Below are 25,717 nucleotides of genomic sequence, written 5' to 3' on the forward strand. Positions count from 1 at the left end.
TGCTAGAAACCAGAAACGTTGCGCTCACCAGGAAGCTGCAACAACTAACCGACATCACTTGCAGGACAACGAGAAACAGAAAGAAACCTGACCACACGCTGAGAAGGTTGCACCGGCAGCGTATCTTCTTTATTTGGCGTAACGAACTAGCTAGGTAACCACTGCAATGGGCAAGAGAGGCACAGCCAGGACGTTGCCGGTGGTGAATCTTTCGCTCACGTCCAGCTCCTCCGCCGACATGCCCTCCGGCAACCTCCACGAACGCGTGCAGCAGCGACGCCAGCAGGTGCGGCACGACGCGCTCGGCCATGGGCAGGCCGGGGCACTGCCTCCGGCCACCCGAACGGGAGGAACTCGAACTCGAAGCTCCGTCCTTCCCCTTGAAGTCCAGCCCCGCCGCCTTGCCCAGGAAGCGCTCCGGCACGAACTCGCCCGGGTCCTCCCACACCGCCGGGTCCCGCATGATCGCCCACACGTTGATGAAGACCGTGCAGCCCTTGGGCACCGCGTAGCCGCATACCTCGACGCCGTCCTCCACGGCCTTGTGGGGCACCAGCAGGGGCGCCACCGGGTGCAGCCGCATGGCTTCCTTTAATTCACCACGGCCTGGAGGTATGGCAGGCTCGCCGCGTCAGCCTCTCCGATCGTCTCCTTGCCCCCGAGAGCCCCGCCGATCTCCGCGTGCACCCTGGCCATGGCGCCCGGGTTGCGGAGCAGCTCGGCCATCGCCCACTCCATCGTGACCGTGATCGTGTCGCTGCCGGTGATGAAGACCTCGAAAACGATGGCCTTCACGGTCTCTCGGTCGATCTTGCCCGCGGACATGAGGTCGAGGAGCACCTGCAGGAAGTCGCCGTGCCTATCGTCGTCCTTGGAGGAGGCGGCCGCCGCGTTCTCGGCCAGCCGGCGCTCGATTATGCCGTCCACGATGCGGTAGATCTCCCGGCCGCCTCGCGACGCCGCCCCTGCAGGTCGAGCGCGGGTGAATGTTTTCCGACGGCACCGTCCGGGGGAGTAAACTTTGCTGCCGTCAGATGAATTTCTCGAGATGTGTGCTGTGCCAGGCGCTGTGCCTTGTGCTCCATTTTCTGCCTCGCATCTGAGGCACAACCCCCCGGATCTATTTTCTCCATTTTCTGCCTCGCATCTGAGGCGCAACCCCCCGGACCTATTTGTCAGTTCTTTCCCCTTCCTCAAATCGCTGCTATCTTTCTCTCTCCCTTTCCCTTTCTTCTTTCCTGTTGCTCATCTCTAACACCTCTCTCTCCCTTCAGTCTCTCTCCCCCTTCTCCAGTCCATCGGCGCGCCAGGCCTTCCCCCTGCCACTACCACCATGGATCCCCTGTCTACCATGGCTCCTGTGTGTGGCGCGTCCGGTTATGGACAGAGATTAGAAGAACTCGTTTTCCGCTGCTACTGTGGTGATCCCGCATGGTGCGTAACCTCAGGCAACCCCAAATCCGTTCCCGGCCATGGTATGGACCGGAAGGGATCTGAAATCAATCTCGATTTGGGTCAGTTTGGGTCTTGGCCCCCAATCATCGAGCCAGCGCTAAGGTGTGTTCTTGGTTCTTTTATTTTCTATAATTTCTTGGTTCTCGCACAGATCTGTTCAGCAAGTTGCATATCATTTTGATTAGTCTTGGTACGTATCATTTTCAATTTTCTAGTGTGTACATACATGTTAACAATTCCTTTCGTTTAGATAAGCAGAAACACCTGTATCGTGGTGATTTTTCTAGTGTGATTTAGTTTCCTACTTCTTTAGATAAACTCATAAATAGAAACACCAGAATCGCGGTGGTTCCAATGGATGCTGAATGGTTGCGGTTACTATGTTCCAAATGGGGATTTTTATAATGGTATTGCTGAATGGAAAACAAGTTGCTTGGACTTAGGGGCAGAGAAGAACCATAAGCTGCATTAGCTATAGGACAGTGAGATAAAAAAAATTTCATCTGCTTTTGTATTGTAGAAGATTCCTATTCTATTCTAACGTAAATTTTCTACCCTCCAAGCTTGCATCTGCTTGTGTTCTGGACTATACTTGTGTTCTATCAAACTGGTGCCATCATCATGGCAACTTGAGTAATGATGTATGTAGGATTTTCTTCCCTGGGTACAACATGGGTTAGACAACCTCATTAATATGTGGATAATTTTTAGTCCGTACATAGTAAATTGGTTGGTCACATTACCATCTTTTAAGCTTTGACCAGTGCTGATTTAAACATGTTGTGGTTCTATGTACAGATTGAAAAAGTGAGAAGTTTGAATCGCATTTGCTCCGCTTTTTTTGTTTGGGATTCATACATATTAGAATTAGTTTGTCTGGGGTTATATCAAAATATGAGTGCATCAGTCTTTATCAATTGATATCAGACAACAACAATTCAGTAAGGATTGAAAAGCCTTGGACTGAATAAACACTACTTCAGTTACTACTGTATTTTTTTATGTTTTCTCCATTATGCCTATGAATGTACCAATTACTATAGTCTTGGTAATTTTTTCCCTTTTCGTCAAATCTAATGTAAGAGTTTGAGATTTATGGTCATCAAACATAGTATATTGATGATTTGCTCTTAATTGGTCGTGATCAGTTGTTATGGTTGGATGCAATCTTTGGATCGTCATTCATCTTGCTAAATTTAGTTGTTATCCTGTCAAGTTGTCATGACTAGTTGGTAGGATTGGAGGATTAAGCTTTATGCTTTGCAGATATTTGACTTTCCAAAGTTTGGGTTTCTCATTCATGCATCGCAGGCAATTGCTGAAAAGAGTTACTTCATTCAATTGCTAGCTGAAAATGCTGCACGAATGGTTACAGAGGGTGATCAGGATGCAGAATCGTTTGATATTGCAAGGATATGAGCAGAGTATTCCAGGAGACAGCTGATTACATCAAAATGAAGACTTTGTGTGCTGCTGTTGGATAGCAGTTAGAAGACGACACAAGCTGCAATGAGCAAGACAATGGTGCCTATACAGATGACCAAACTGGTGATGCTCAGTATTCAGCTGTGTAGGCTTGTAATATGATGTAAAAAGTGTTAAGTAGATGGTGTTATTACTGACTTAAGTACCAACAGACTTGGTACGAAACTGTGGTATTCACATGTAAATATGAGTACTCGGTACGAAACCGTGGTATTCACATGTAAATATGAGTACTCGGCATGCATGATCAGTATATGTTCTTTATTTCATGGTATTCTGATTTCTCATATGCTTTATCTTTACGTTTTGTAAGCAACTCTGTTTCTATCCACTAGTGTAATGTAACTACGTGTCATTGCAAGTACCCTTATATGTTTATATGCCCTATGAAATTTGTTCAGCAACCTAACGTCTTTGGTAAGGTTTGAATTGATATTTTGCTAAAAGTTGCATCGGCATACCAGTTGACTATATATCTTTCACCATATAATTTATCTGTTTGAAGAACTCCAACCATTGTGTTTTCCACATGCTCACTTTGAAGTATAATGTGTGAGAACCATGAATATTTATGTGTAGGCATGTATGTTCATGCATAGTTTTCTTAGCATTATTTATCATGCTGGTGAGACTTCGCACAATTTTCTTTAGTGGTGCATAAAACGTTCTTGCAACGAAATGCAATGGGAATATCCCAATGAAAATCAGGCAGCTAACCAATTATATGTTCCTGACTATAACATGCAAGGACCAAGAAATGGGAGAGCAAGCAACGAACATTTCTCAAATAGAAATATGAAACATTAATTTATTTATTCAATAAATACAAGGAGGATCAGTCTTCAAGTGTTTGCATAACTTTGCTCAAATAGAAATACGAAACATTAATTTATTTATCCAGGCGGCATATTTTAGCAGGAAGAGGCACTTTTCAGATGAAACGAATTTCAATAAGAAAAATGAAACGGAAATTATCTGAAACCTGTACACGTTAAGGAGCCGTCATGATGCTATACTAACTGCTAATTTGTTTGCAGTTGCAAATAGACTTCTCCAACGCTTGCTTTCATAAACATATTGTGTAAAACCATTGTTGATGGAACTCCTGGTTACCATAGATCCAAAAAAATAGCACGGTACCTAATCTAATCTAAGTTACCAAATCAAACTGGCGCTCCCGACTTTTTTCTGAAACAAGCATAAACATCATGCACCATCTGGGTACCAGCTTTGAAAGTCAAAAAATAAAAGCAACATGAAAGGGTACCAGCTTATGGCTTTCGCCTGCCGCTTGCTCCATCGAAGCTGCTCCTCCTAAAACGACAGCAACAACTTCAAAGATGGAGACCAAGAGCACTAGACCCTAAGCGGAGAAGGAAATCAGACAAGTTCAGGAAAGGACCATGTCCGTTGACAACCAGGTTCCTGCATCAGTTGCATCAGTCGAATCCTTTGTTCTTGCCACCACTGTCCATGCCGGATCTACGAAGAAAAGCTTCCGTCCATGGCCGACCTAGGAAGGAGGAGGGAGGTGGGATCTGACAGGTTGAATGGAGGAAGCAGAAGAGGCAACGTGGGGAGCGAATCCGAGGCGCCAGCATGCCTTACCCCTTGCCTGGTTCTCTTCTATTGCTGCCTCGCGGGGCAGTTCATTCAGCCAGGGCGCCAGGCACCAACTGGGACCACAATAAAGTGGTGGAACCAGTATCACCCTCCCATCAACCTGCACGTTTGTTGAGGCACCAACAACGGTAGGGAAGTTGCCGGCCCGAGCCGGCACCCGTGGAAAATCCACACTGGTCGAGCGCCCGCAGGAAGGGGAAGAGGTCAGAGACGTTGGGCTTCGTCATCATGTCGGCTCCCGGATCCCGTGCGCCGACTCGCAGCCGGCGGCGTCCACGTCGACCACGTCGACGGAGAAGGTGGTGCTGCACACGAGGCTGATCATGCCGCCGCACAGGGCCTTGCCTACGTCCACCTCCTGCCCGGCGCGCGCGCGGAAGTGGGCCACCAGGTCGCGCACCTTGCGCTCGCAGACGCCGCGCGCCGCGGAGAGGCTGCGCGGGGAGAAGACGTGCGTGGCCAGGATGCCGCGCTGCAGCTTCCAAAGCGGGTCGGAGCTGGGCATGTTGAGCAGGGAGCGGTCGGCCCACCCGAGCGAGCGGACGGCGTCCACGGTGTAGCGCTCGGCGAGGCTCCGGTCTTGCCGGGTGAAGGCCTCCCTCGCGGCGTCCAGCGACGAGATGATCACGGCCGGGGCGGGGCCCAGCTGGAGGCGCATGATGGGGCCGTAGGTGCGCGCGAGGCGGGCCAGCGTGTGGTGGAGGTGGCCGCGGCGCAGGTCGAGCGCGTTGCCGATGACCGGGAGCGGCCTGGGACCCGGCGGCAGCCGGCCAGTGCAGTGGCGGCGCCTGAGGCTGACCAGGCAGTAGAGGAGCGAGACGGCGAGCGTTGCCCAGAGCAGCCAGATCTCCTGCTCCATCTTTGGTGGTGTGGTATTCTTTCCTGTTCTGGCGAGGCCCATGCGCCTCTATACTTTTTTTTATATAGAATGTTAGTAGTTTTTTTTTCTCATGTGTCTCCATCACCCAAAGTCGTAGTTAGTTAGTTATATTATCCTTTTTTCAAAGAATAAATTATAGTATTAGCGGTTGAGGTGTGCAAGTAATCACCCAGGCATCTTCGGTTTTAGAAACTTGAGTGTTCATAATCTAAAGTCTTAGGTGCTATATCATTCTTTGAATTCCTACTCTGTCAATACATGATTTATTATTGCTGCCAGCCGCTTCAAAAAAAAACATATCATTCTTTGAAGGTGTACAAGGGCGGCATTTTTCAGATAGTGGTGTTAGCAATTTATTATCATAGTCCAGGTGACTCGGTGTTAGAAATTTATAAATCCCAAAATGGTAGATAGAGAAGTTCTACTTATAGCAAATTCAGTTCCATCGTTTCAATGAAATTGACAGAAACGGATGTTCAACTTGCAACGCACAACTCCCCCCAATACACTTCCAAGTTCCAAGTTGGTGTGATGCACAGATGCGGTACGGCCGATCATGAGTACAACAGAGTTCACTTAATGGAACAACAAGTTGCTGCAAAATATTCTTCAGCTTGGTTTGTAATATTCCAGATCAGTAAGTATGTCCTTGGTAAACAAAATGATCACAAAGGTCACCAACGTCTCACTGAAACTGGAACATCCACCGTATCAATGCGCCTTCTAGCCTGCTACAGCATAGCACAAATACTAGAAAAACAGCACAAAGCGTCACTCAATTGTCTGTCTCCCCCTCAACATATACCTCCTTCACTGCCAGGGGTTCATACCAGGCAGGCTCAAAGCCAGCGGCTTTCCTTGCTTCCGTATTGAAAGGGGGCTTCAGAGGTCCCCTGAAATATTCTCTAACAATCCTATGGAAAGTTTGAATGACTGCTGCTTCATCTTTGTCTACGTCGTCGCCTAGTTTGCACTTTGCCAAGCCATCTTCGACCTGCTGGGTCATATTATCACGACTGTTGACGTCTTGTGAAAGCTTAGACGTCGGTTCATTTTCTATCTGCTGGACCGATGTTGGTTCATCTCTCACATCCCGAACTGCCTTATCATCAGCAGTACCAACTCCTGGCAGCCCAGGGGATTGTGGTTCAGATTGAGGAACTGAATATGATATCGGACCATCATCACTGCTGGGCCTAAGGCACAGGTATCTGAACCATCTAACACCAGCAGCACAATGTGTTACTTCTTCAGGATAAATAATATCTTCAAGCAGTTTTGCTGTCTGTTCATCCCCACCAGCTCGGAATCTAGATATGGTTGTTGGTAGAACATCTAATCCCCTAGCCTGCATTCCAAATTAACATTTATTAGTTCTTTGTGTTTTTAAAAAAAGAATAGCTGCTTATATGTAAATGTGGCCAATAAGACTGTAAGAGTTTCTCATGGGCAGTGAACTCTACATAGTAATACTACTACACAGTGTATATAAATGCTATCATTCGCATGACCCAGATAATTGCTGCCTTGTAATCTGCAGATCACTTAAATGACCACAGTGAGAGTAAAAAAAAAAGCAGCATCTTATGGGTCACTTAAACCAAAGCATGTGAATGGCGGCAGAACAACTCTTGAAAGGTGTTCTATGCATGTTTACTGAAGAAACTGAAATGCAAGGATTTTTGCTCCCCTGGAGGGGATGTAGCACCAGTTTAGCTCAGAAAATCCCCAGTAACCCTAAGTCATAGACCAAAAAAGGCTCAGCACCCTGCCTAGCACAGTTCGGCAGCACAGAACCTTGCCAACCAACTTTTGCTCTGATCCGGGCTCCACCACTGTGTACCCTCTTGTATAATTCATTGTCTCTTAGTGTTCTGTACAAATTAACAATTTGAATTTGTACTGTACAAATCATATAGAATAACCATAGCTATGTGTCCTTTCCAACCTTTGAGCATAAAATTTTTGACATTTCTACTATCAATGCATTGCTGAGTTGTTTACGAATAATTGCGAGAAGGCTCAGACTATGGCAGAGGAAGCTCATTTTCTCACCTCATGCTCATAGCAACAACCAACAAGATAGTCTACCGAGAGTCCAAGACCCCCCGGCAAGGTTGCAGACTCAGGAAACATTTTAATGCTAAAAAAAATGAAGTTCTCAACTAGGCTTTTCTGCAAGTTTCAACCTTCCAAAGTTCAAGAAGAATATAGGCTTTCTAAGTCTCAAATCCTGTCGGTTTAACATAACGATTTTGAGAAAAGCATAGCATGTTTTAGATTTCCAGTTACAACAGACAACATCAAGCTAACGTTATTCATAGTATTGACTCAGTTTTGTCAAATATATGCAAGCTAATGTCTTCATACTGATAGCTTGTGAACGTACGGCTACGACAGAAGCATTGCTCCTCACCTCGTGGACGCAATGCTCGACGGCGAGCCGCGCGAGTAGGCAGTGTGCCGTGCGCGTCGCCGAGTCCCAGAGCCCGTCGTGCGCCGGGAGTGCGCCGTAGCGCGAGCCCAGCTCCCTCAGCCGCGCGGAGAGCACCGTGTAGTGCCGGCCCTCGTCCTGCGCGACGCGCGCGAAGTCGTCGAAGAACTCCCGCGGCATCCGCATCTGCGCGCCGAAGCGGGCGACGATGTCCCAGGAGAGGTCGACGGCCCAGCTCTCGGTATGCGCAAGCGAGTGCAGCATCGCCAGCCGGCTCTGCGCGCTGCCGCCCTTCCCCAGCTTCGGCATCCGCGACGGCGGGAGCAGCCGCACCTCGGCGCTCCGGGCGGGGCGGTCGGGCGGCTGGCGCGCGGGGCGGGACGGGTCGTAGGGGAGCGGGATGTCGCCGCGCAGCCACAGCGACGCGGCGAGGTCCCCCAAGCAGGCCTTCTCGTCCGGGTCGGCCGTGGAGAGGATCTGCAGCGCCCAGTCCACCAGCGTCTTGGGAGGCTGCTGGTCTTCCGGGACGCCGCTGCCGACGACATGCTCGCCGGCGTCGGCTGTGTCCTCCATCTGCAATAGCACGCGCCGCACGGAATGAGTATCGGAGTTTATCCGCCGCCGCCGCACGAGCTGCCAAGGTTGTTCTTTGTTCAGAGTCAGAGTTCAGACACAGGAAGGGGAAGGGAATGGCGTCATCCTTTGTGAGCCGTCTCTCTCTTCCTATCTGGGCCGGAAAATTTGTGTGTAGCGGGATTGGGCCGCTGAAATGGGTATTGGCCTCTATCAAAAAAAATTGGGATGAGACATGTTGTCTTTTATATTTTTTTTTAGGATGACGTTATGTCTTTTTAAATACAGTACTACCATAACTCATAAGTTGCTACATGATCTCCACATAAGTTGATGTATTATCTCTATAATCTTTACATATGTTAATATGGAGTATAGCACAAATTAATGCATTGTATCTACATACATGATCTTCAGGTATTTTATAAGCTTGTACTCTCTAGTCTATTTGGGTTCGTATAAAATGTCTGCACATGAATCTGAGAGTTTCTACCTGATCCTATATAAAATGATATATTATCAACAATGTCTCTTCGTTAGCTGCTACATGGTCTCTGCACAATTTTGGACCACGGCTATAGCATGTTAGTATGTTGCCTCTTCATAATATAAGTTGCTAAAGGTGTAGTTGCAAGTGTTGATTGATGCAACAAAGATTATGGACATGCAAACTTAATTGTAGCTCAAACAATATAACCTTTTTATGATGATTTAAATGCATGATTAATACATAAACTTGGCAGATAAGTGCACTTAGGTGCATTATCATCTCTCTAATTGTTTATTTGGGTGCAATAACTTGGCAGGTGGGAGCATATAACTACATCATCTCTCCAATTGCTCATTTGGATTTGGATGCCGTAACTTGGCAAGTGGAGGCATTGTTGCTCACGGACATGACATGTGGGCAACCTTTTGACATGCTGATAGCTGATCTAGTATGCAACTTGTGTCATGCATCGTGCCGTAGTTCATGAAGGTGTCATGCACCCCACGACACGACTTTGCTCGTCATTGTGTTCTAGGTACTTCTCCAAATAATGATGCATGGGGTGTGGAGAAGTCAGAGGTGTTTATTTTGAGGATTGTTCGATTATGAGAAGAGAGCCAGTTTGTGGGTTTTATTTGACTTGGCTAGGATTTGAGGATAGGGAAGAAGATTGTGTCTCTATGTGCGCTCATCGCTCACCTACCAAATTCTTGTGCTCAAACGAGCAACTAGAAAGATCATGTGCCTAAGCGCACCAGTCTGCCAAATTGTTGCACCCAGATATCACCTAAGTGCACCCGCCTGCCAAGTTCATGTATGAACCATGCGTTTAACTCTTTTATGATGCATCTGTTAAAATTGCTAGCCTCATGCTGATGGACTAGCAGATATAATGCGCATCGTTAGATCAGTAACCATCTCGTCTGGAATCATTGTTCCACCCATCCTCGTCCAATCAAGAAAGAAAAAACTTCCATTCAATTCAACAGTGACCTGCTGGGATATATTGGCATTCAGTCTGGATCCGTTAGGGCATGTAAAGCCCATTGTTATAGCCGTCTCTTGAGGGGTTTTAAAAGGGTAAATGAATAAAATTTTAAGAGTCATGCTCTTCATTAAGAGACGGTCTTTTGCACATCTTTTTAAGAGTAAAAGACAACACCCAATCTTTAGTGTGTAAAATCCTATAAATGCTTATCTTTTTAGGAGTCTCTACTCTTAATCATTTATTAAGAGATAGTTTGTAGAGACCTTGAGCTGTACTTAAGTGTCTTTTAGTATCTCTTATGCCTTGAAAACTGTACAATAAATCTTAAGGCTGTACATGCCCTAATGTTACTATCGTTACCGAAGCATTTCCAAGAAAAATCAAGGACAGATGCCTGTTCACTCCCAAGCTTCCATTCGGCGAGGCAGCTGCCGCCCGACAGCTTGGATAGGCATAGGCCCACCAGGCCGGAGCGGATAACTATCTAGCACGCTGGAATACCAGATATACAAGCCTGATGGTTGGGCATGTGGTAGATTTTTCCACTTCGCCTTCAGGCTCCGAGCATGCGTTCAGAAATGTCCCTTTCTCTTCTCTTCCCGCGGCAGAAACCGGGCGCGGCGCTGGCGGAGGAGCGAGGCGAGTGGCATGCGGTTTGCCCCCCGACAAATTGGCCATCGTGCCCTTCTCCCTTATCCGAACCCGTCTCAGATCTTAACCAACGGGTAGCGATGTCGTTGGCTTTCACTGAGTTGATGGAGAGAGAAAATAGCAAAATTCTTACGCTAACGTGTAGCTCGTCGCTAGCTCTTAGTATACTTTTCCAAACGCAGAGTGATGCAGCGTGGAAATAAAAAGCGGATGCATTTATTTTTTTTCTTTATTATTTCTCACGTAGATACAAGTGACGACGCCGTTAGCACCGCTGGAGGAGGCCTCATGTAGCGCAGCCCCCACCGAGGTCAGGACCGTAAAAGGCAGCCCTGTCACGTCCCCGAGCTACCACGTCATCTGGCAGTATGGAGCAATTGCCGGTGCCATCTGCTAGGCAGCTTCTCCTATAGATAGCTCTGCCTTGGCATTCATCATCAGCAACGAAGTACTCGAGATAGATTCGGAGAGTGCAGGGCAGTTGATTAAGTCATCCGTTCAGTTACTTCATTCCAGGCCAAGAATCTTGCCACTTCGTTTGCCAGCTACCACCTAGTAGGATCCGTTGATCCATGGAGGTGGCCGGAGGAGCTGTCGGCGCGTCGTCCCCGCCGCGGCGCGTGGTGGTGGCGGTGGACGAGAGCGAGGAGAGCATGCACGCGCTCTCCTGGTGCCTCTCCAACGTCGTCTCCGCCGCCAGGGCCGCCGCGGCGCCGCCCCCCGCCGTGGTGCTCGTCCACGCCCGCTCGCCGCGCCCGTTCTACTACCCCGCCGTCGACGGCGCCGGTGAGATTCGTCTTCTTGGCGTCAGTGCTCTTCGTCCCTTAGCAATGGATACTGTACTCTGATCGTGGATCATTAATCGGTGACGGATTGGGATGGCTCGCAGGGTACCTCCTGACGCAGCAGGTGATGGACAGCATGGACCAGTACATGGCCTCCGCGGCCGACACCGTCGTCACCAAAGCCAAGAACATCTGCACCGCATTCCCCGGCGTACGTGCACAGCCAGGCGATCGACCACTGATTGACTCGTCGCCAAGGAAATAGATAGTTATTCTGTAAATCTGCAGTAGTAACTCATCAGGGACCATCTGATGGGTGGGTGCAGGTGAGGGTGGAGACGTGCGTGGAGAAGGGCGACCCGCGCGACGTGATCTGCGGCGCCGCCGAGAAAGCCGGCGCCGACATGGTGGTGATGGGCAGCCACGGCTACGGCTTCCTGCAGAGGGCGCTGCTCGGGAGCGTCAGCAACCACTGCGTGCAGAACTGCAAGTGCCCCGTCGTCGTCGTCAAGAGGCCCGGCGGCGAGCACCAGGCGCCGCCGCGGATCTAGGCTCTTGAGCGCGACTCGCCACGGCGGAACGTGATGATGGCCGCCGCCCGCGTACATAGTCTGCTTTGTTCGGTGCCTGTATCTCGCTGGGTACATCAAATTAAATGGTCCCTACGTAGATGAAGTTTAATTTTCCGTTGTCACAAAATACGGTGACGTGTCATGTAAAAAACGTATGTACATACTATATGGTCAATCCGAATATGTAGTCTAGCATAAGAAGGGATAACATGGTTCTGGTTCTGTCCAGCATCTTAATATTTGAAGTTCGTATGCCTGTGGTTTTAGGGTTTTTTCACGCGACCAATCTTAATCGTCCGATCTTGATCGGATAACCATACTTTCTTCAATCACCTCTCGTTGGCACTGTTGTTCTTTTTCGTCGTGTCCGTAATTTTCTTTTGAGCATCCGCTGCTCTGCCCACATTCAACCATCATCAACAGCATCCCTCCGTTGGATGCGCACTTGCAGCCCTCTAGCCATCCTAACCTAGCTTCGCCGAGCTGTTGTTGTGTCTCCCCCGCCCGTCACTGCCCACCGGTCATCCAGCGCCATCTCCGTCGTTCCAGCCGTCACCAAGAACTCGTTTCTAGCCGCCATTGCAAAACCATTTTAGCCACATGTAAAATTGCTTTTGTTAAAGAGTAATTATGTAAGAATAATCGTCAATCTAAAACGTAGCATCACGGAAGATTCTACTCTTCCTTAAATTTACTGTCCCACACATCCATTTCATTGGTATATAAACTCTGGACTTTATGTAATTTAATAAATTGGCGAATTGAGCTACTACAGTTCTAAGGTGCAAATAAATGGAAAAAAACTATAAATTAATAAATTAAAAGGGAGAAAATGCCAATAAAACTAATATGTCAACGTTATAAGTGGAAATTTTAATAAACCCATCTTGATGATGTCTGATTTTGCGAAGCTCAATATTTGGGGTGGCAAAATTCCAAATTTGTACAGCTCGGCCGATTTCTCTCTATACAGAACTTTAAATGTTACTGTTTTTTTCATTTTCTTTTTTACACTCATCACATTGCATATGGCAATTCTCTAAAAAGAAACTTACGAACTGTGAATCTTGTGTACGTAATCAGATATACACAGAAAAGAGAACAGAATCCATGCTTAGCTCCGGCTTGGGAACTTCCGTGCAATCTCACTCTTTAGCTCGAGCTCCGCCACCAGTGCCGGCGATGAGCTCCAATGCGGAGTCCACGATGCCGGAGAAGTTCTCACGGTGCTTGCTGATGCCCACGCTGCCCGAGAACACGTGGTAGCACTCCAGCTCCGACGTGGTGTCCGCGATGGACTCGAGCAGCCGCTCCATCCCGACCTCCCGGAAGAGCTCCACGTACACGTCGCCGCGCGAGCACTTCACCAGCCAGATGACCTGCTGCACCACGAACCGCCGCATCCGGGGCACCCTGATCTCCGGGTACCTGTACCGCCGCAGGACGCTCGCCAGCCGCTCCGCGTACGCGCGCTCCTCCGCCACGCCGGCGCCGCGCAGCTCGGCGGCGAACCGCTCGCCGTCGATGAACCTGAAGATCTCCGCCGTCAGGCCGACGGACACCTCCAGGACCTTGTCCCTCTCCGCCATGGTGGCGCTCAGCGCCGCCGGCAGCGCCTTGGTCGCCACGCGCAGCCGCTCCCTGTGCTTCTCCCCCGAGTAGGCGCAGAGGTTCCGCAGCAGCCTCGCCGCGTTCAGGCGGCGCGCGTCGCCGTTCTGCAGCGCCGCCACGAGCTGGTCCAGCACGTCGCCCCGCTTGAGGATCGCGCCGCAGCCGTCCTCGCTCTCCAGCGCCAGCATCGCCAGCGCCTCGCCGGCCTCGCCGCCGAGCTCCCTCTCCTCGGCGCTGACAAAGATGGAGAGCAGCTGCTTGACCACCCCTCCGGTGGCCACGATCGCCTTCTTGCCGCTCTCGTCGAGGGCCAGCCCCGTCAGCACGTCGGTGGCCAGCTTCTGCAGCTCCCTGTGCTGCTGCCCGTAGCGCAGGATGTCGCGCAGGTTGCTCACCGTGAACACGTCCTCCGCGACGTCCTTCCGGAGCGCCAGCCCCGTGCTGCCCGTCGTGGACACCAGCATCTTCACCAGCTGGAGCGCGCGCTTAACGGCGCGGACCTGCGAGTCCGACGCGTGCGGGTTCCGGAGGAGGACCGGCGACGCCTGCGTGAAGCTGATGATCTTGGCGAGCAGGCCGCGGGCGTTGCCGATCTTGCCGCAGTTGTCGTGGTCCCTGGCGAGCTTCTTGAGGATGAGGAGACCCAGCAGGTTGAACGGCAGGTGGTCGTAACCGCGCGCTGCCGGCGAGGCCTCGTCCTCGGCGACATCGCCGGGCGTCTGCGACACGGGCGCATGCGCATTGTTCCCGCCGGTGTAGAGCAGGGACATGATGGACTCGATGGAGCCGGGGATGCCGGACACGCGGAGCGCGTTCTGGCGCTTTCCGGCGAGCTTGGACACGACCTCGGCCGCGCACCGCCGCACCTCCTCCTCGTCGGGCCGCTTCCAGTTGAGCATCTCGACAAGCCGGTCGATGGACCTCGGGATCGTGCCGACCTTGCGCAGCGTGTCGCCCGCGGAGCGCTCGCTGTTGGCGAACTGCTGCAGTATGCGGACGCCGATGAGCTGCTCGTCGAGGAAGTCGGAGAGGATGAGCTCCTCGGCGAAGGAGACGAGGTCCATCTTGATGCCGTCGAAGATGCTCCCGGCGATGCAGCGCGAGTAGGCGTCGTAGAAGAAGCGCGTGAGCGAGACGAGCCCGTAGGCGCCCAGCTCGCACTCGGCGCTCACCTGGTGGAGCAGCTTGCAGATGGAGACCTTCCATGTCCAGTACGCCTTCTCGAACAGGAAGAGCGACGCCTCCGCGAGCGCGAGGGTGTAGAAGAGCAGGAGCGCCGGCCTCATGTTGTCGTCGCCGCCGAAGTCGTGCCTCCAGAGGCGCATGATGGAGAGCGCGACGCAGGCGAACGCGGAGAGCAGCTGCAGCCAGTTGAGCAGCCTGCCGATCTTCCGGGAGACGAAGACCCAGCCGGTGTAGGGGAGCAGCGACACGTCCGGCGCGTGCCAGGCGCGCCGCTTCATGAAGGCGACGATCTGGCGCTGGAACAGCGCGGCCCGCGCCCGCGCGTCGTCGTCCGCGGCGCCGCCGCCGCCGACGGCCGCGGCCGGGTCGGCCAGTGCGTGGACGATGTGGCGGAAGAAGCGGGAGCTGGAGCGCAGCGCGCCGCCGGCGGTGGAGGTCTGCGTGGCGTGGTGCTGCCACTCCAGCTCGTGGCTGCGGCTGAAGACGCGCGCGCCCTCGCCGACGAGGATGACGGTGACGCACCAGAAGTCGGTGATGTGGAGGGAGCTCGCGAAGCCGCCGAGGAGCACGACGGTGGCCCACACGAAGTCGAGCTTCCCGAGCCCGCTCGCCGCCTTCTCGAGGACGGCCAGGCGGAGCGCGAACAGCGTGAGCCGCTTCTCGGGCGGCTCGCGCCCGCCGCCCCTCCCCGAGCTGCCGTGCCCGCTGCCGCTGCCCGGCGTCTGCTCGCGCCACGGCTCGAAGAAGGACGCCGACCCGCCGCCTCCTGTACCGAGTCCTCCGCCGCCGCCGCCAGGGTGCTCCACGATGTCCAGCTGGATGCTCAGCGGCACCTCGCCGCCTCCTTTCTGGGAGCCGCCGTCGCCGTTGGACTCGCCGCCGGCGTCGCGGCCCTTCTTGTGCTTCATGGCGCCGCGTCAGCTAGGCTCGGCGATCCCGAGAAAAGAGGAGAATTGAAGTGGAAGGAATCCAACAAGGAGGGAAATAGTTCCAGGAGCGCAAGAACACGAAAAGCGAACTTGAGACGCCGCGGTTCTTCCTAGAATTCCAATGGGGACGGGATTCCTGTGCCAAATTTTTCTGCAATTCGACTGTCGGAAACTTGGGTGCGGAGACGAGACTTGTTGACGCGGAATGGATCAACGACGCATGGAGGATTCGGCGTGAACAGTCAACTGGCGCCCGAAGGGGGGCCGGGGAGCAGACAAGAAGCGTCTCATGATTGGTGACGACTCGGCGTCCTGGCATGGAGACGACGGCGACGTGGTTGGAATGATTCAATAAGCACTACGTGGCTGGCGTAAAGTATAAACAAATATCTCGTACCGCTAGTTGTACGCTTCGGGAACAACAAACAAATGAGCCATGGCAATCTGCATGGAGATAAAAAGGGAATCCACAATCCAGTTACAAGGCGGACTAAGAGATGCAGTGACAGCCTGACAGAGTGACAGGTGGTTCTATCAGGCAAGGGTATCAGAATTCAGAGCAGGATATACCCACGGAGCCAGCATAGCGGGAGCCTGGAGGAGATTCGTTCCAAGCAAGCTGTGCAGTTTCAGCTGCATTGCTTCCATTTCCGATCTCTGCATCAGGTCAATAGGTCATCCATGTACTGTTTTACTTTCGCGGCTGTATCATGATGATATTGTTCGTAGCGTGGAAGCTTAGGTTTCATGAAGGCGGTGGGAGGAAGATACTAAATCAAGGATAAGTTGGAGCTGGATGTTTGTTTGTTTTTTATGGGAGCTGGATGTTTTTGGTTTTCAGAAGAAAAAGGATGCCAATCTGAAGGCTGCAGCGCAACATGCAGCAGGCAGGCGACTACGTCTCCACGTTGAAAGTGACAGAAAACAAACCGGCCCGTCGTCGACTCGTCGTCCACCAACTAGCCATCTGCATGCGTTGCTGCAATTTTTGATACAGCAAGTAGATAGATGCTGCTGCTGCCACTGTGCCACGGCCGCCGCCGGTGGTCTCGCCCCGCCAGCGCATCGGCGTTGGCGTGCAAGCCATGAAGAAAGCCACCACCAGTCCACCACGGCCGCGACCGGATTGGACGGCGCGCGTTGGTCATAGTCCGAACCGGGAAGAAACGAGGCGCCGCGCGCTTGGTGCCGTGCGCGCCGGGCTACGGACACGCACGCGTGGCGGGGCCGTCGATCCAACGGCCCCGGACCTGGCCTCTCCTTATCCACACACGTCCACGGCGGGCGCGCGTGGGGCCTGATTCCATTAGCGCGGCAGCGGCCGGCGGCTGACGTGCGCCTCCGTCCCCACTCCCCGGCCGTGGGGCGGACGACGGCGATGTCGAGGCCGGGTCAGAGGCGGCGTTTTTTTTTCCTTCTAAAAAGAACATTTCGATTCGTCGGCGCCTCGAGAGGCCGAGCGCGCTCCGGCCCATCCCCACGCACGGCCATGGGCTGATAACCCACGGGTCGACACGCGCTGCTTCTGACTTTTCTAACAAGGCCCAGTGCCAGTAGCCAGCCAGCAGGGCCCAGTAGCCCGCCAATTCCACTACGCAGCTGATGTGAGAATAGAAAGAATCCACAAATTAAATCGCGTAGGTTTCATGCGCTAAGAAAGATTAAGCTATTTCGACGAGGATGAGCCAGTATATGTTATGTTCAGTACGTACCATATGTGCATAAGTGTAGCGAAGTACAAGGGTATAATGGTGGTGACGGCATCGTTAACAACTTTTTCGATAAGCATTTTTTTTGAAAAGCCATCATTAACAACTTGGATTTTCAAGAACTGGAGAATAATTAAGAGAAGCTAGAGAAGGAAGAGGATCATCGGTTCAGTCCAATGCAACAGCAAACATGTATAGTACCTTTTTGCCCAGGGGTACGGTGTTCTCAATATATAATCACGTTGGATTCGATCATCAGGGTTCCACTCCGCCGCGTCGCTGGCTGGCTCTATGACTAGGTGTCGTCCATCGACGATGGAGAGACCAGAGCAGCCTAGCTAGCTAGCCTGCAAGCAGCAAGCCAGCTGAGAGCTTATTGCAGGTCAGGAGACACACACGCATCGCATCGCTGGTGTCCATGGCTGCGAGCGAGGCCGCGTCTCCTCCTGCCGGCGTGGAGATGACGGGCGCCGCCGGGCTCACGGGCTTCGAGCCCTGCGCGTGGGGCGACTTCTTCATCACCCACGCCCCACCGCTCTCACAGGTCCGCACATTCACTTCTTGTATCACCAATCGATCCCATTCCCAGCTTGCAACTCCATGTACTGAGTTTGCAGGCCTGCATTGCAGGAGGCGGAGGGGCGGATGCGAGAGCGGGCGGAGCAGCTCAAGGGCGAGCTGCGCCGCCGCGTGCTTATTGAGGCCGGCGGCGAGGCCGCGAGCGTGGCGGAGACGGTGACGCTGGTGGACACGCTCGAGCGCCTCGGCGTGGACACCCACTTCCGCGAGGAGATCGACGCCGCGTTACGAGGCGTCCTCAGTGGGGAGAGCCGCTTGGATTCAGGCTCGGGGAGCTGCAAGGACAGCGACCTCCGCGTCGTCGCGCTTCGCTTTCGCCTGCTCAGGCAACATGGCTTCTGGGTCTCTGCAGGTACTACTTGGGTCCTTGACGAGAGACGAAGCTAGGCTTGTTGCTACTGAAACAAACACTATGCCATTTGCGTTGAGCAAATATTAGCAATTTACTATATAAATATTGAGATGCAGATACCTCTCTCGATCTGCAGATGTGTTCGACAGGTTCAGAGATGACACGGGCAGTTTCAGAGCAAGTCTGAGCAGCGACCCGGGGGCTGCTGAGCCTGTACAACGCGGCCCACATGGCGACGCCCGGCGAGCGGGTCCTCGACGAGGCCATCTCCTTCTCCAGGCGCCACCTCGAGTCCATGAGAGGCAAGCTCGCGTCGCCCATGGCGGAGCAGGTGTCCCGCGCCCTCGACATCCCTCTCCCGCGGCTCCCCAAGCGGCTGGAGACGGTGCGCTACATCGCTGAGTACGAGAAGGAGGAGGGGCACGACCCCATGGCCCTGGAGCTCGCGAGGCTCGACTTCGACCTCGTCAGGGCTCTTCACCTCAAGGAGCTCAGGGCCCTGTCCTTGTAAGTACACATGCGTAAATTAAAATTTAATTTCTTGAAGGCACGCGCATGCGTATGATGGTTGCTGATGATCTGTTGGCCTTTAATTTGGTTCGATTTGCAGGTGGTGGAAGGAGGTTTATGGGGATGTGAAGCTGAGCTACGCACGAGACCGCCTGGTGGAGAACTACTTCTGGACCTGTGGGGTGTTCCATGAGGAGGAGTACTCCCGTGCGAGAATGCTGTTTGCCAAGACGTTTGGAATGCTGTCACTGATGGATGATACTTACGATGTGTATGCTACGCTAGAGGAGTGTCATGTACTCAACGAAGCCATACAAAGGTACATAGGGTGTTTTATTTGGAAATTATCTGGAAAATCCAATCTCAACAAAACTGTAGTAGAAGCAGTACTGTTATAAAAGATAGAGGTTCAGTTATCTGATTATTCGGTTATTATCATGTGCCATTAATCTGCAGATGGGATGAAAGCGCTGTTTCTACCCTTCCAGAGTACATGAAAATGTTCTACATCAATCTTCTGAAGACCTTTCAAGAATCCGAGGATAGTCTGCAGCCTGATGAGAAGTACCGTGTCCCCTATGCAAAGAAAGCGGTAAGGCATGCAGTTGCCAATGATGATGTACAACTAAAAACGCGTTTCTACGATCGAATTAGTAGTAAAAATGTATATCTCTATTTCGTGCAGTTTAAGCTGTCATCCAAGTACTATCTGGACGAGGCCAAGTGGTCCAGTGAGAAGTACGCTCCGAGCTTCGAAGAGCACGTGGAGGTGTCGGTCATGTCGTCGGGCTTCCCGACGCTAGCCGTGGTGCTGCTCATGGGCGCCGGCGACCTGGCGACACGGGAGGCCTTCGAGTGGGCGATCGGTGTGCCCCCCGTGGTCAGCGCCAGCGGGGAGGTCGCCCGTTTCCTCAACGACATCGCGTCGTACAGGAAGGGGAAGAACAAGAAGGACGCGGCGAGCTCGGTGGAGTGCTACTCCAGGGAGCGCGGCGTGTCCGGGGAGGAATCCGCGGCGGCGATCGCCGGCATGGCCGAGCACGCGTGGCGGACGATCAACCGGTCGTGCATGGAGGTGGGCGGCGAGCTGCTGCCGGCCGCACGGCTGGTGGTGAACCTCACCAAGACGCTGGAGGTCACATACCTCGGCGGCAGGGACGCCTACACCTTCGCCGGCGACCTCAGGGACCTCGTCGTCTCCCTCTTCCTCGACGGCCCTGCTGTTTAAATCTGTATATCTTGCACGCAGCCAACTGCCAACGCAATCGTTGTTAGTAATCTTGTGCATGTTAGATAGGACTGCATGTTTGTTTTTCAGTTGATGCATGCGCGCGAGCACCGGGCTGTGGCTGCCGCGCGCGTAGGAGGTCGTGGCGCGAGACTCGCTCGTCCACGAACCTGGGCATGCAAGCATGGCTGCCGTTGCGGAGGCGCGGGGATGGACGCGCTGATTTCCCCCACGGACACGCTGTGATCGTGCTGCTCTTCTGTGCTCTCCAATAAATGAGAAAGCTAAGAACAGAAAACGTTGCCACTTCATCGCAGCACCAAACCTGCGTGTCCAAGTGTTTCGCGTGAGTTTGTGTTCACCACCGTCGCTGCTCGTGTCCTGCTCGCCTCGCCGACGCTCACCGCCGTCCGGCGACCAACAATTGGTGTCAGAGCCATAAGACGGGACCTGCGCCGCGATGACATCGCCGCCGCGCCGTGGCCAGACGCCGAGCAAGGTTGGCACGTCGGGGGGCAACAAGACCCCGTCACGCTCGCTGAAAGGCAAGTCGCCGCAGTGCACGCCGACCCCGAGCCGTTCTCCACCGCGCCGATCACACACGCGCGATGCACGTCGTTCGCACACCCGGGATGCACGCCGTCCGCGGAAAGTCGTCGTCGAGCGCATCATCCGTGAGGGCGGGAGCTCCGGCAGCTGGCCGCAATTGACGAAGACAAACTATCATGAGTGGTCGCTTCGCATGCAGCTGAAGATGCAAGCGCGCCACCTGTGGAATGCCATCGAGTTCGCTGACGCCGACTACGACGACGACCGCAGCGCACTCGACGCGATTTGCAGCGGTGTTCCGGCGGAGATGATCCCGATCCTGGTGGCCAAAGAGTCCGCCAAGGAAGCCTGGGAGGCCATCAAGACTCTCCGCATCGATGACGACCGTGTGCGGAAGGCAACAACGCAAAACCTCCGCACCAAGTACGAGTCCATCGCCCTCCGTGATGGTGAACCCATCGAGAACTTCGCCTTGCGCCTGACCGGCATCGTGCAGCGCCTGGTGACGTTGGGCGACCCGGTGCCTGACGAGAAAGTGGTGGCCAAGTACTTGCGTGTTGTGCGTCCCCGCTACAAGCAGCTGGTAATCTCCATTGAAACCTTACTTGACATCTCAAAGCTGTCAATCGAGGAGGTTATAGGGAGGTTGAAGGCTGCCGACGACGTCGAGCCACCTGCACAACAGACCGCCGACAGCAAACTGCTGCTCACTGAGGAGCAGTGGGTTGAGCGGTACAAGAGGAAGGACCAAGGGTCCACCCGCGGCGGGTCGAGCTCCGGCAGCCGTGGCAAGCGTCGTGGCCGGGGTCGCGGGCGCGGCTCCGGCGGCCATGGCGATTCACAGGCAGGCTCGTGCGCCGGCCGCACGCTCCCAGAGGATCCCTGCCCACGTTGTGGGAACAAGGGCCATTGGGCCCGAGATTGCCGCAGCAAGAAGAAGGAGGAGCAGGCCCATGTGGCCCAAGACGATGAGCCCACACTTATGTTGGCTGTTGCTACGGCCCACGAGCAGCAGAGCTCGCAACAGCCTCCACCTGCTGCGCCCGTACAGCCGTCACAAGCTCCGCCGGCTCCGTGTCGCGACGGCGCCGTCCTGCACCTCATCGAGAAGAAAGTCTTCGCGGTCCTCGACTCCAAGGAGGACCTGGATCCGCGGAGATGGATCCTGGACACCGGCACCTCCAACCATATGTCGGGATCCAGGGCCGCCTTCGCCAACCTCGACAGCGGCATCACCGGGTCCGTCCGCTTCGGCGACGGCTCCATCGTGCAGATCGAGGGAACCGGCACCGTGCTTTTCTCCTACAAGAATAGGGAGCACCGGTCACTCCCCAACGTCTACTACCTACCGCGCCTCACCACCAACATCATCTCTATCGGCCAGCTCGACGAAGGCGGCTACCAGGTGCTCATAGAGGACGGCGTGATGCGCATCCGCGACGAGGAGCGGCGCCTGCTCGCGAAGATTCCCCGCAGCCCAGGTAGGCTGTACGTGCTCGACGTCACCATCGCACGCCCGGTCTGCCTAGCGGCGTGCACCGACGACGACTCCTGGACTTGGCACTCTCGGTTCGACCATATCCACTTTGCCGCTCTGCGCAAAATGGCGCGGGAGGAGCTGGTTCGCGGCCTGCCCCTGCTCAATCAGGTGGAGCAGGTTTGCGAGGCCTGCCTTGCCGGCAAGCAACATCGAGCGCCGTTCCCGAAGAAGGCGCTCGGGCGTTCAACAGAGGTGCTCCAACTCCTCCACGGCGACATTTGTGGTCCCATCACGCTGGCGACACCCAGCGGCAACCGGTACTTTCTTCTGCTTGTTGATGATTACTCCCGATATATGTGGATCTCCTTGCTGCCATCCAAGGATGCTGCTGCGACGGCCATCAAGCACATTCAGGCCACGGCAGAACGCAAGACAGGGAAGAAGGTCAAGGCTCTCCGCACGGATTGCGGAGGAGAGTTTGCCGCAGCGGACTTTACTGCATACTGCGCCCAGCTCGGCATGCGACGCGAGCTCACGGCGCCGTACACACCCCAACAGAACGGCATGGTGGAGCACCGGAACCAAACTGTCGTGGGCACAGCACGCAGTATGTTGAAGGCCAAGGCGCTCCCTGGCGTATTCTGGGGGAGGCTGTCACGATGGCAGTGTACCTCCTAAATCGGTCGTCGTGCAAAGCCACTAGAGGAAAGACGCCATACGAGCTCTGGACAGGAAGCTCGCCGGGGGTGCATCACCTCCGCACGTTCGGGTGCATCGCCCACGTCAAGGTGACCGCGCCAAATCTAAGGAAGCTGGATGACCGCAGCCGGCGCATGATCTTCGTCGGGTACGAGCCGGGCTCCAAGGCGTATCGCACCTACGATACGATGACCCGGCGCATCCACATCAGCCGCGACATCGTCTTCGATGAGGCGGCGCAGTGGACCTGGTCCGCTGAACACAATGTCGACCCCGGCGAGTTCATCATCCAGGAGTTCGACCCTCAGGAGCCCGCCGTGATCACCACCACTAGTACAAAGACGACAAGCATCCCAGCTGCAGGCTCTACGTCAGGCTCGTCCTCAGCAGCTCCATCATCATCTTCGTCGCCACCAGTCATGGACAGGTCCATGGCGAATGCACCTACCAGCGGCTTTGCTTCCACAACATCGAGCCCACAGCCGCAGCAGGGCATCGAGTTCGCCTCACCACCAAGTGTTGGGTTCAGTGAGCAGCTGGACGCCGACCATGATGACGGTGCACCCCTTCGTTTCCGCTACATCGACAACGTGCTTGGGGAGTCTGCGGCACCCGGGCTCGCTGCATGGGAATTGGAGGAGCGGCTGCTGCTAGCAAGCGACGCCGAGCCGACGTCGTATGAGGAGGCGCTGCACCATGAGTGCTGGCGCCACGCGATGCTGGACGAGATGATGTCCATCGAGGCGAGCGGCACCTGGGAGCTGGTCGAGCTGCCACTACACACGAGGCCGATCGGCCTCAAGTGGGTCTACAAGACCAAGAAGGACGCAGCCGGGGTCATCACCAAGCACAAGGCTCGGCTCGTCGCCAAGGGATATGTCCAGCGCCAAGGAGTTGACTTTGATGAAGTCTTCGCCCCAGTTGCACGACTTGAGTCCGTCCGGCTGTTGCTTGCCCATGCTGCCTCTGAAGGCTGGGCAGTGCATCACATGGATGTCAAGTCCGCATTCCTCAATGGTGTTCTCCAGGAAGAGGTGTACGTTGAGCAGCCCCCAGGCTTTGTCCTCAAGGGGCATGAACGCAAGGTGCTGCACCTCGTCAAAGCTCTCTATGGACTCCGTCAAGCCCCACGCGCCTGGTACTCCAAACTGGATGAGTCGCTGATCAACCTCAGCTTCCAGAGGAGTTCTTATGAGCATGCTGTCTACCTCCACGGCGAACAGAGTCGACGCCTTGTCGTGGGGGTTTATGTGGATGATCTTGTGATCACCGGAGGGAACCAAGCTGACATTGATGTGTTCAAGGCAGAGATGCAGGCAACATTCAAGATGAGTGACTTGGGTCTTCTCCACTACTATCTCGGGCTTGAGGTGGCACAAACAGAGACAGGTATAACTGTAAGTTAGTGTGCCTATGCAGCTAAGATACTGGAGAATGCAGGCATGACTGGGTGTAATCCAAGTCAAGTCCCAATGGAGCCACGAGTGAAATTGAGCAAGGTGAGCACTGCTAGTGCTGTTGACCCTACAGTCTATAGAAGCATTGTGGGCTCCCTGCGATATCTGGTGAACTCAAGGCCAGACCTGGCATATTCAGTCGGCCACATCAGTCGGTTTATGGAGGCACCAACAATGGAGCATATGGCAACTGTCAAGCGAGTGTTGAGGTATGTTGCTGGTACCCCGCATTTTGGCTGTCATTATACTCGGAAGAAGCAAGCACAACTCGTTGGCTATAGTGATAGTGATCTGGCCGGTGACGTTGACACGGAAGAGCACTACTGGAGTCTTCTTCTTCCTTGGCAACAATCTCATCACTTGGCAATCTCAGAAACAGAGAGTTGTAGCTTTATCCTCTTGTGAGGCTGAATATATAGCTGCAGCTACTGTAGCATGTCAAGCAACCTGGTTGGCGCGGCTTCTTGCAGAGCTCAAAGGCGAGAAGGCCAGCGCAACCACACTGAAGATCGACAATCAATCCGCCATTGCACTAAGCAAGAACCCGGTGTTCCACGACCGCAGCAAGCTATCACTACATCGGAGAGTGCGTCGAGGAGGACCGGGTGCGACTTGAGTCCATTGGGACAACAGAGCAGCTGGCGGACATGTTGACAAAGGCCCTGGGAAAGGAACGCTTCTGCTGGTTGCGCTCTAAGATCGGGGTCATTGATGTAAATCACATGCACAAGAATTAGGAGGAGAATTTGTTAGTAATCTTGTGCATGTTAGATAGGACTGCATGTTTGTTTTTCAGTTGATGCATGCGCGCGAGCACCGGGCTGTGGCTGCCGCGCGCGTAGGAGATCGTGGCGCGAGACTCGCTCGTCCACTAACCTGGGCATGCAAGCATGGCTGCCGTTGCGGAGGCGTGGGGATGGACGCGCTGATTTCCCGCACGGACACGCTGTGATCGTGCTGCTCTTCTGTGCTCTCCAATAAATGAGAAAGCTAAGAACAGAAAACGCTGCCACTTCATCGCAGCACCAAACCTGTGTGTCCAAGTGTTTCGCGTGAGTTCGTGTTCACCACCGTTGCTGCTCGTGTCCTGCTCGCCGACGCTCACCGCCGTCCGGCGACCAACAATCGTTCCCGTGGCTGCAAGGGTGGAGGATCCACATGCAAAATTTTTGAGCGTTTAGCATGTTGGTGTTTGGATAAGACTTAAGAGACACTACTAAGCATTGAGTAGCTACGAATATATGTACTTTCAGTCAAGGTCTTCTTTCAGCATACTTCAAGTTTATGATCAACAGTGTCCTAATTTGAACTTTGGATTTTGGACCAACCAAATAGGGCCCAAGTAAAAATTGTTGGGATGGGCATGGCCTAGTTTGAAAGAGAAATGATTACGGAACAGACTTGAAGTATATATTTCTGTTGTAGAAAACGTAACGGGAAACTGGGAAATGCGACGGAGTCGCAGCAAATTGACACTGGACTGCTATCTCTCT

The 25,717-nt window shown here is 53.6% G+C and overlaps 3 protein-coding genes, 1 long non-coding RNA gene and 2 pseudogenes across 4 annotated transcripts; 3 read left to right on the top strand and 3 right to left on the bottom strand.

Annotated features, from left to right (window-relative positions):
• Positions 1-23: 23 nt before the first annotated feature.
• Positions 24-5,584, bottom strand: LOC112877471 (annotated as a pseudogene).
• Positions 176-3,214, top strand: LOC112877473. Its single transcript, XR_003225494.1, has 2 exons — positions 176-1,557; positions 2,767-3,214. It is a non-coding gene; the product is annotated as an uncharacterized LOC112877473 (long non-coding RNA).
• Positions 5,585-5,868: 284 nt separating the features above from the next.
• LOC112873623 (uncharacterized protein HI_0077) lies at positions 5,869-8,603 on the bottom strand. Its single transcript, XM_025936632.1, has 2 exons — positions 7,860-8,603; positions 5,869-6,791 (listed from the first exon to the last, which is right to left on the bottom strand). Exons 1-2 carry the CDS (start codon positions 8,448-8,450, stop codon positions 6,219-6,221), a joined length of 1,164 nt encoding a protein of 387 aa, XP_025792417.1. The 5' UTR covers positions 8,451-8,603; the 3' UTR covers positions 5,869-6,218.
• Positions 8,604-10,841: 2,238 nt separating this feature from the next.
• LOC112876666 (universal stress protein PHOS32-like) lies at positions 10,842-12,213 on the top strand. The gene is made up of 3 exons (XM_025940823.1): positions 10,842-11,365; positions 11,469-11,575; positions 11,691-12,213. The coding sequence occupies exons 1-3, from the start codon at positions 11,152-11,154 to the stop codon at positions 11,913-11,915; spliced, it is 546 nt and encodes a 181-aa protein (XP_025796608.1). The 5' UTR covers positions 10,842-11,151; the 3' UTR covers positions 11,916-12,213.
• A 689-nt stretch (positions 12,214-12,902) lies between these two features.
• Positions 12,903-15,956, bottom strand: LOC112876656. Its single transcript, XM_025940811.1, has one exon. It carries the CDS (start codon positions 15,638-15,640, stop codon positions 13,082-13,084), a length of 2,559 nt encoding a protein of 852 aa, XP_025796596.1. The 5' UTR covers positions 15,641-15,956; the 3' UTR covers positions 12,903-13,081.
• Positions 15,957-17,729: 1,773 nt separating this feature from the next.
• LOC112876658 lies at positions 17,730-25,603 on the top strand (annotated as a pseudogene).
• The last annotated feature ends 114 nt before the right edge of the window (positions 25,604-25,717 follow it).

This window comes from Panicum hallii, chromosome 9 (assembly GCF_002211085.1).
Source record: "Panicum hallii strain FIL2 chromosome 9, PHallii_v3.1, whole genome shotgun sequence".
In the NCBI taxonomy this organism is placed as follows: Eukaryota; Viridiplantae; Streptophyta; class Magnoliopsida; order Poales; family Poaceae; genus Panicum; species Panicum hallii.

What these genes read in the sequence shown, in the direction of transcription:
- LOC112876656 (XM_025940811.1), bottom strand. Translation starts at nt 15,640, where the DNA reads ATGAAGCACAAGAAGGGCCGCGACGCCGGCGGCGAGTCCAACGGCGAC.
- LOC112876666 (XM_025940823.1), top strand. Translation starts at nt 11,152, where the DNA reads ATGGAGGTGGCCGGAGGAGCTGTCGGCGCGTCGTCCCCGCCGCGGCGC. An exon ending in CCCCGCCGTCGACGGCGCCG is followed by an intron (nt 11,366 to 11,468) that starts GTGAGATTCGTC and finishes GATGGCTCGCAG; the next exon opens with GGTACCTCCTGACGCAGCAG. An exon ending in TCTGCACCGCATTCCCCGGC is followed by an intron (nt 11,576 to 11,690) that starts GTACGTGCACAG and finishes GGGTGGGTGCAG; the next exon opens with GTGAGGGTGGAGACGTGCGT.
- LOC112873623 (XM_025936632.1), bottom strand. Translation starts at nt 8,450, where the DNA reads ATGGAGGACACAGCCGACGCCGGCGAGCATGTCGTCGGCAGCGGCGTC. An exon ending in TCGAGCATTGCGTCCACGAG is followed by an intron (nt 6,792 to 7,859) that starts GTGAGGAGCAAT and finishes TTTGGAATGCAG; the next exon opens with GCTAGGGGATTAGATGTTCT.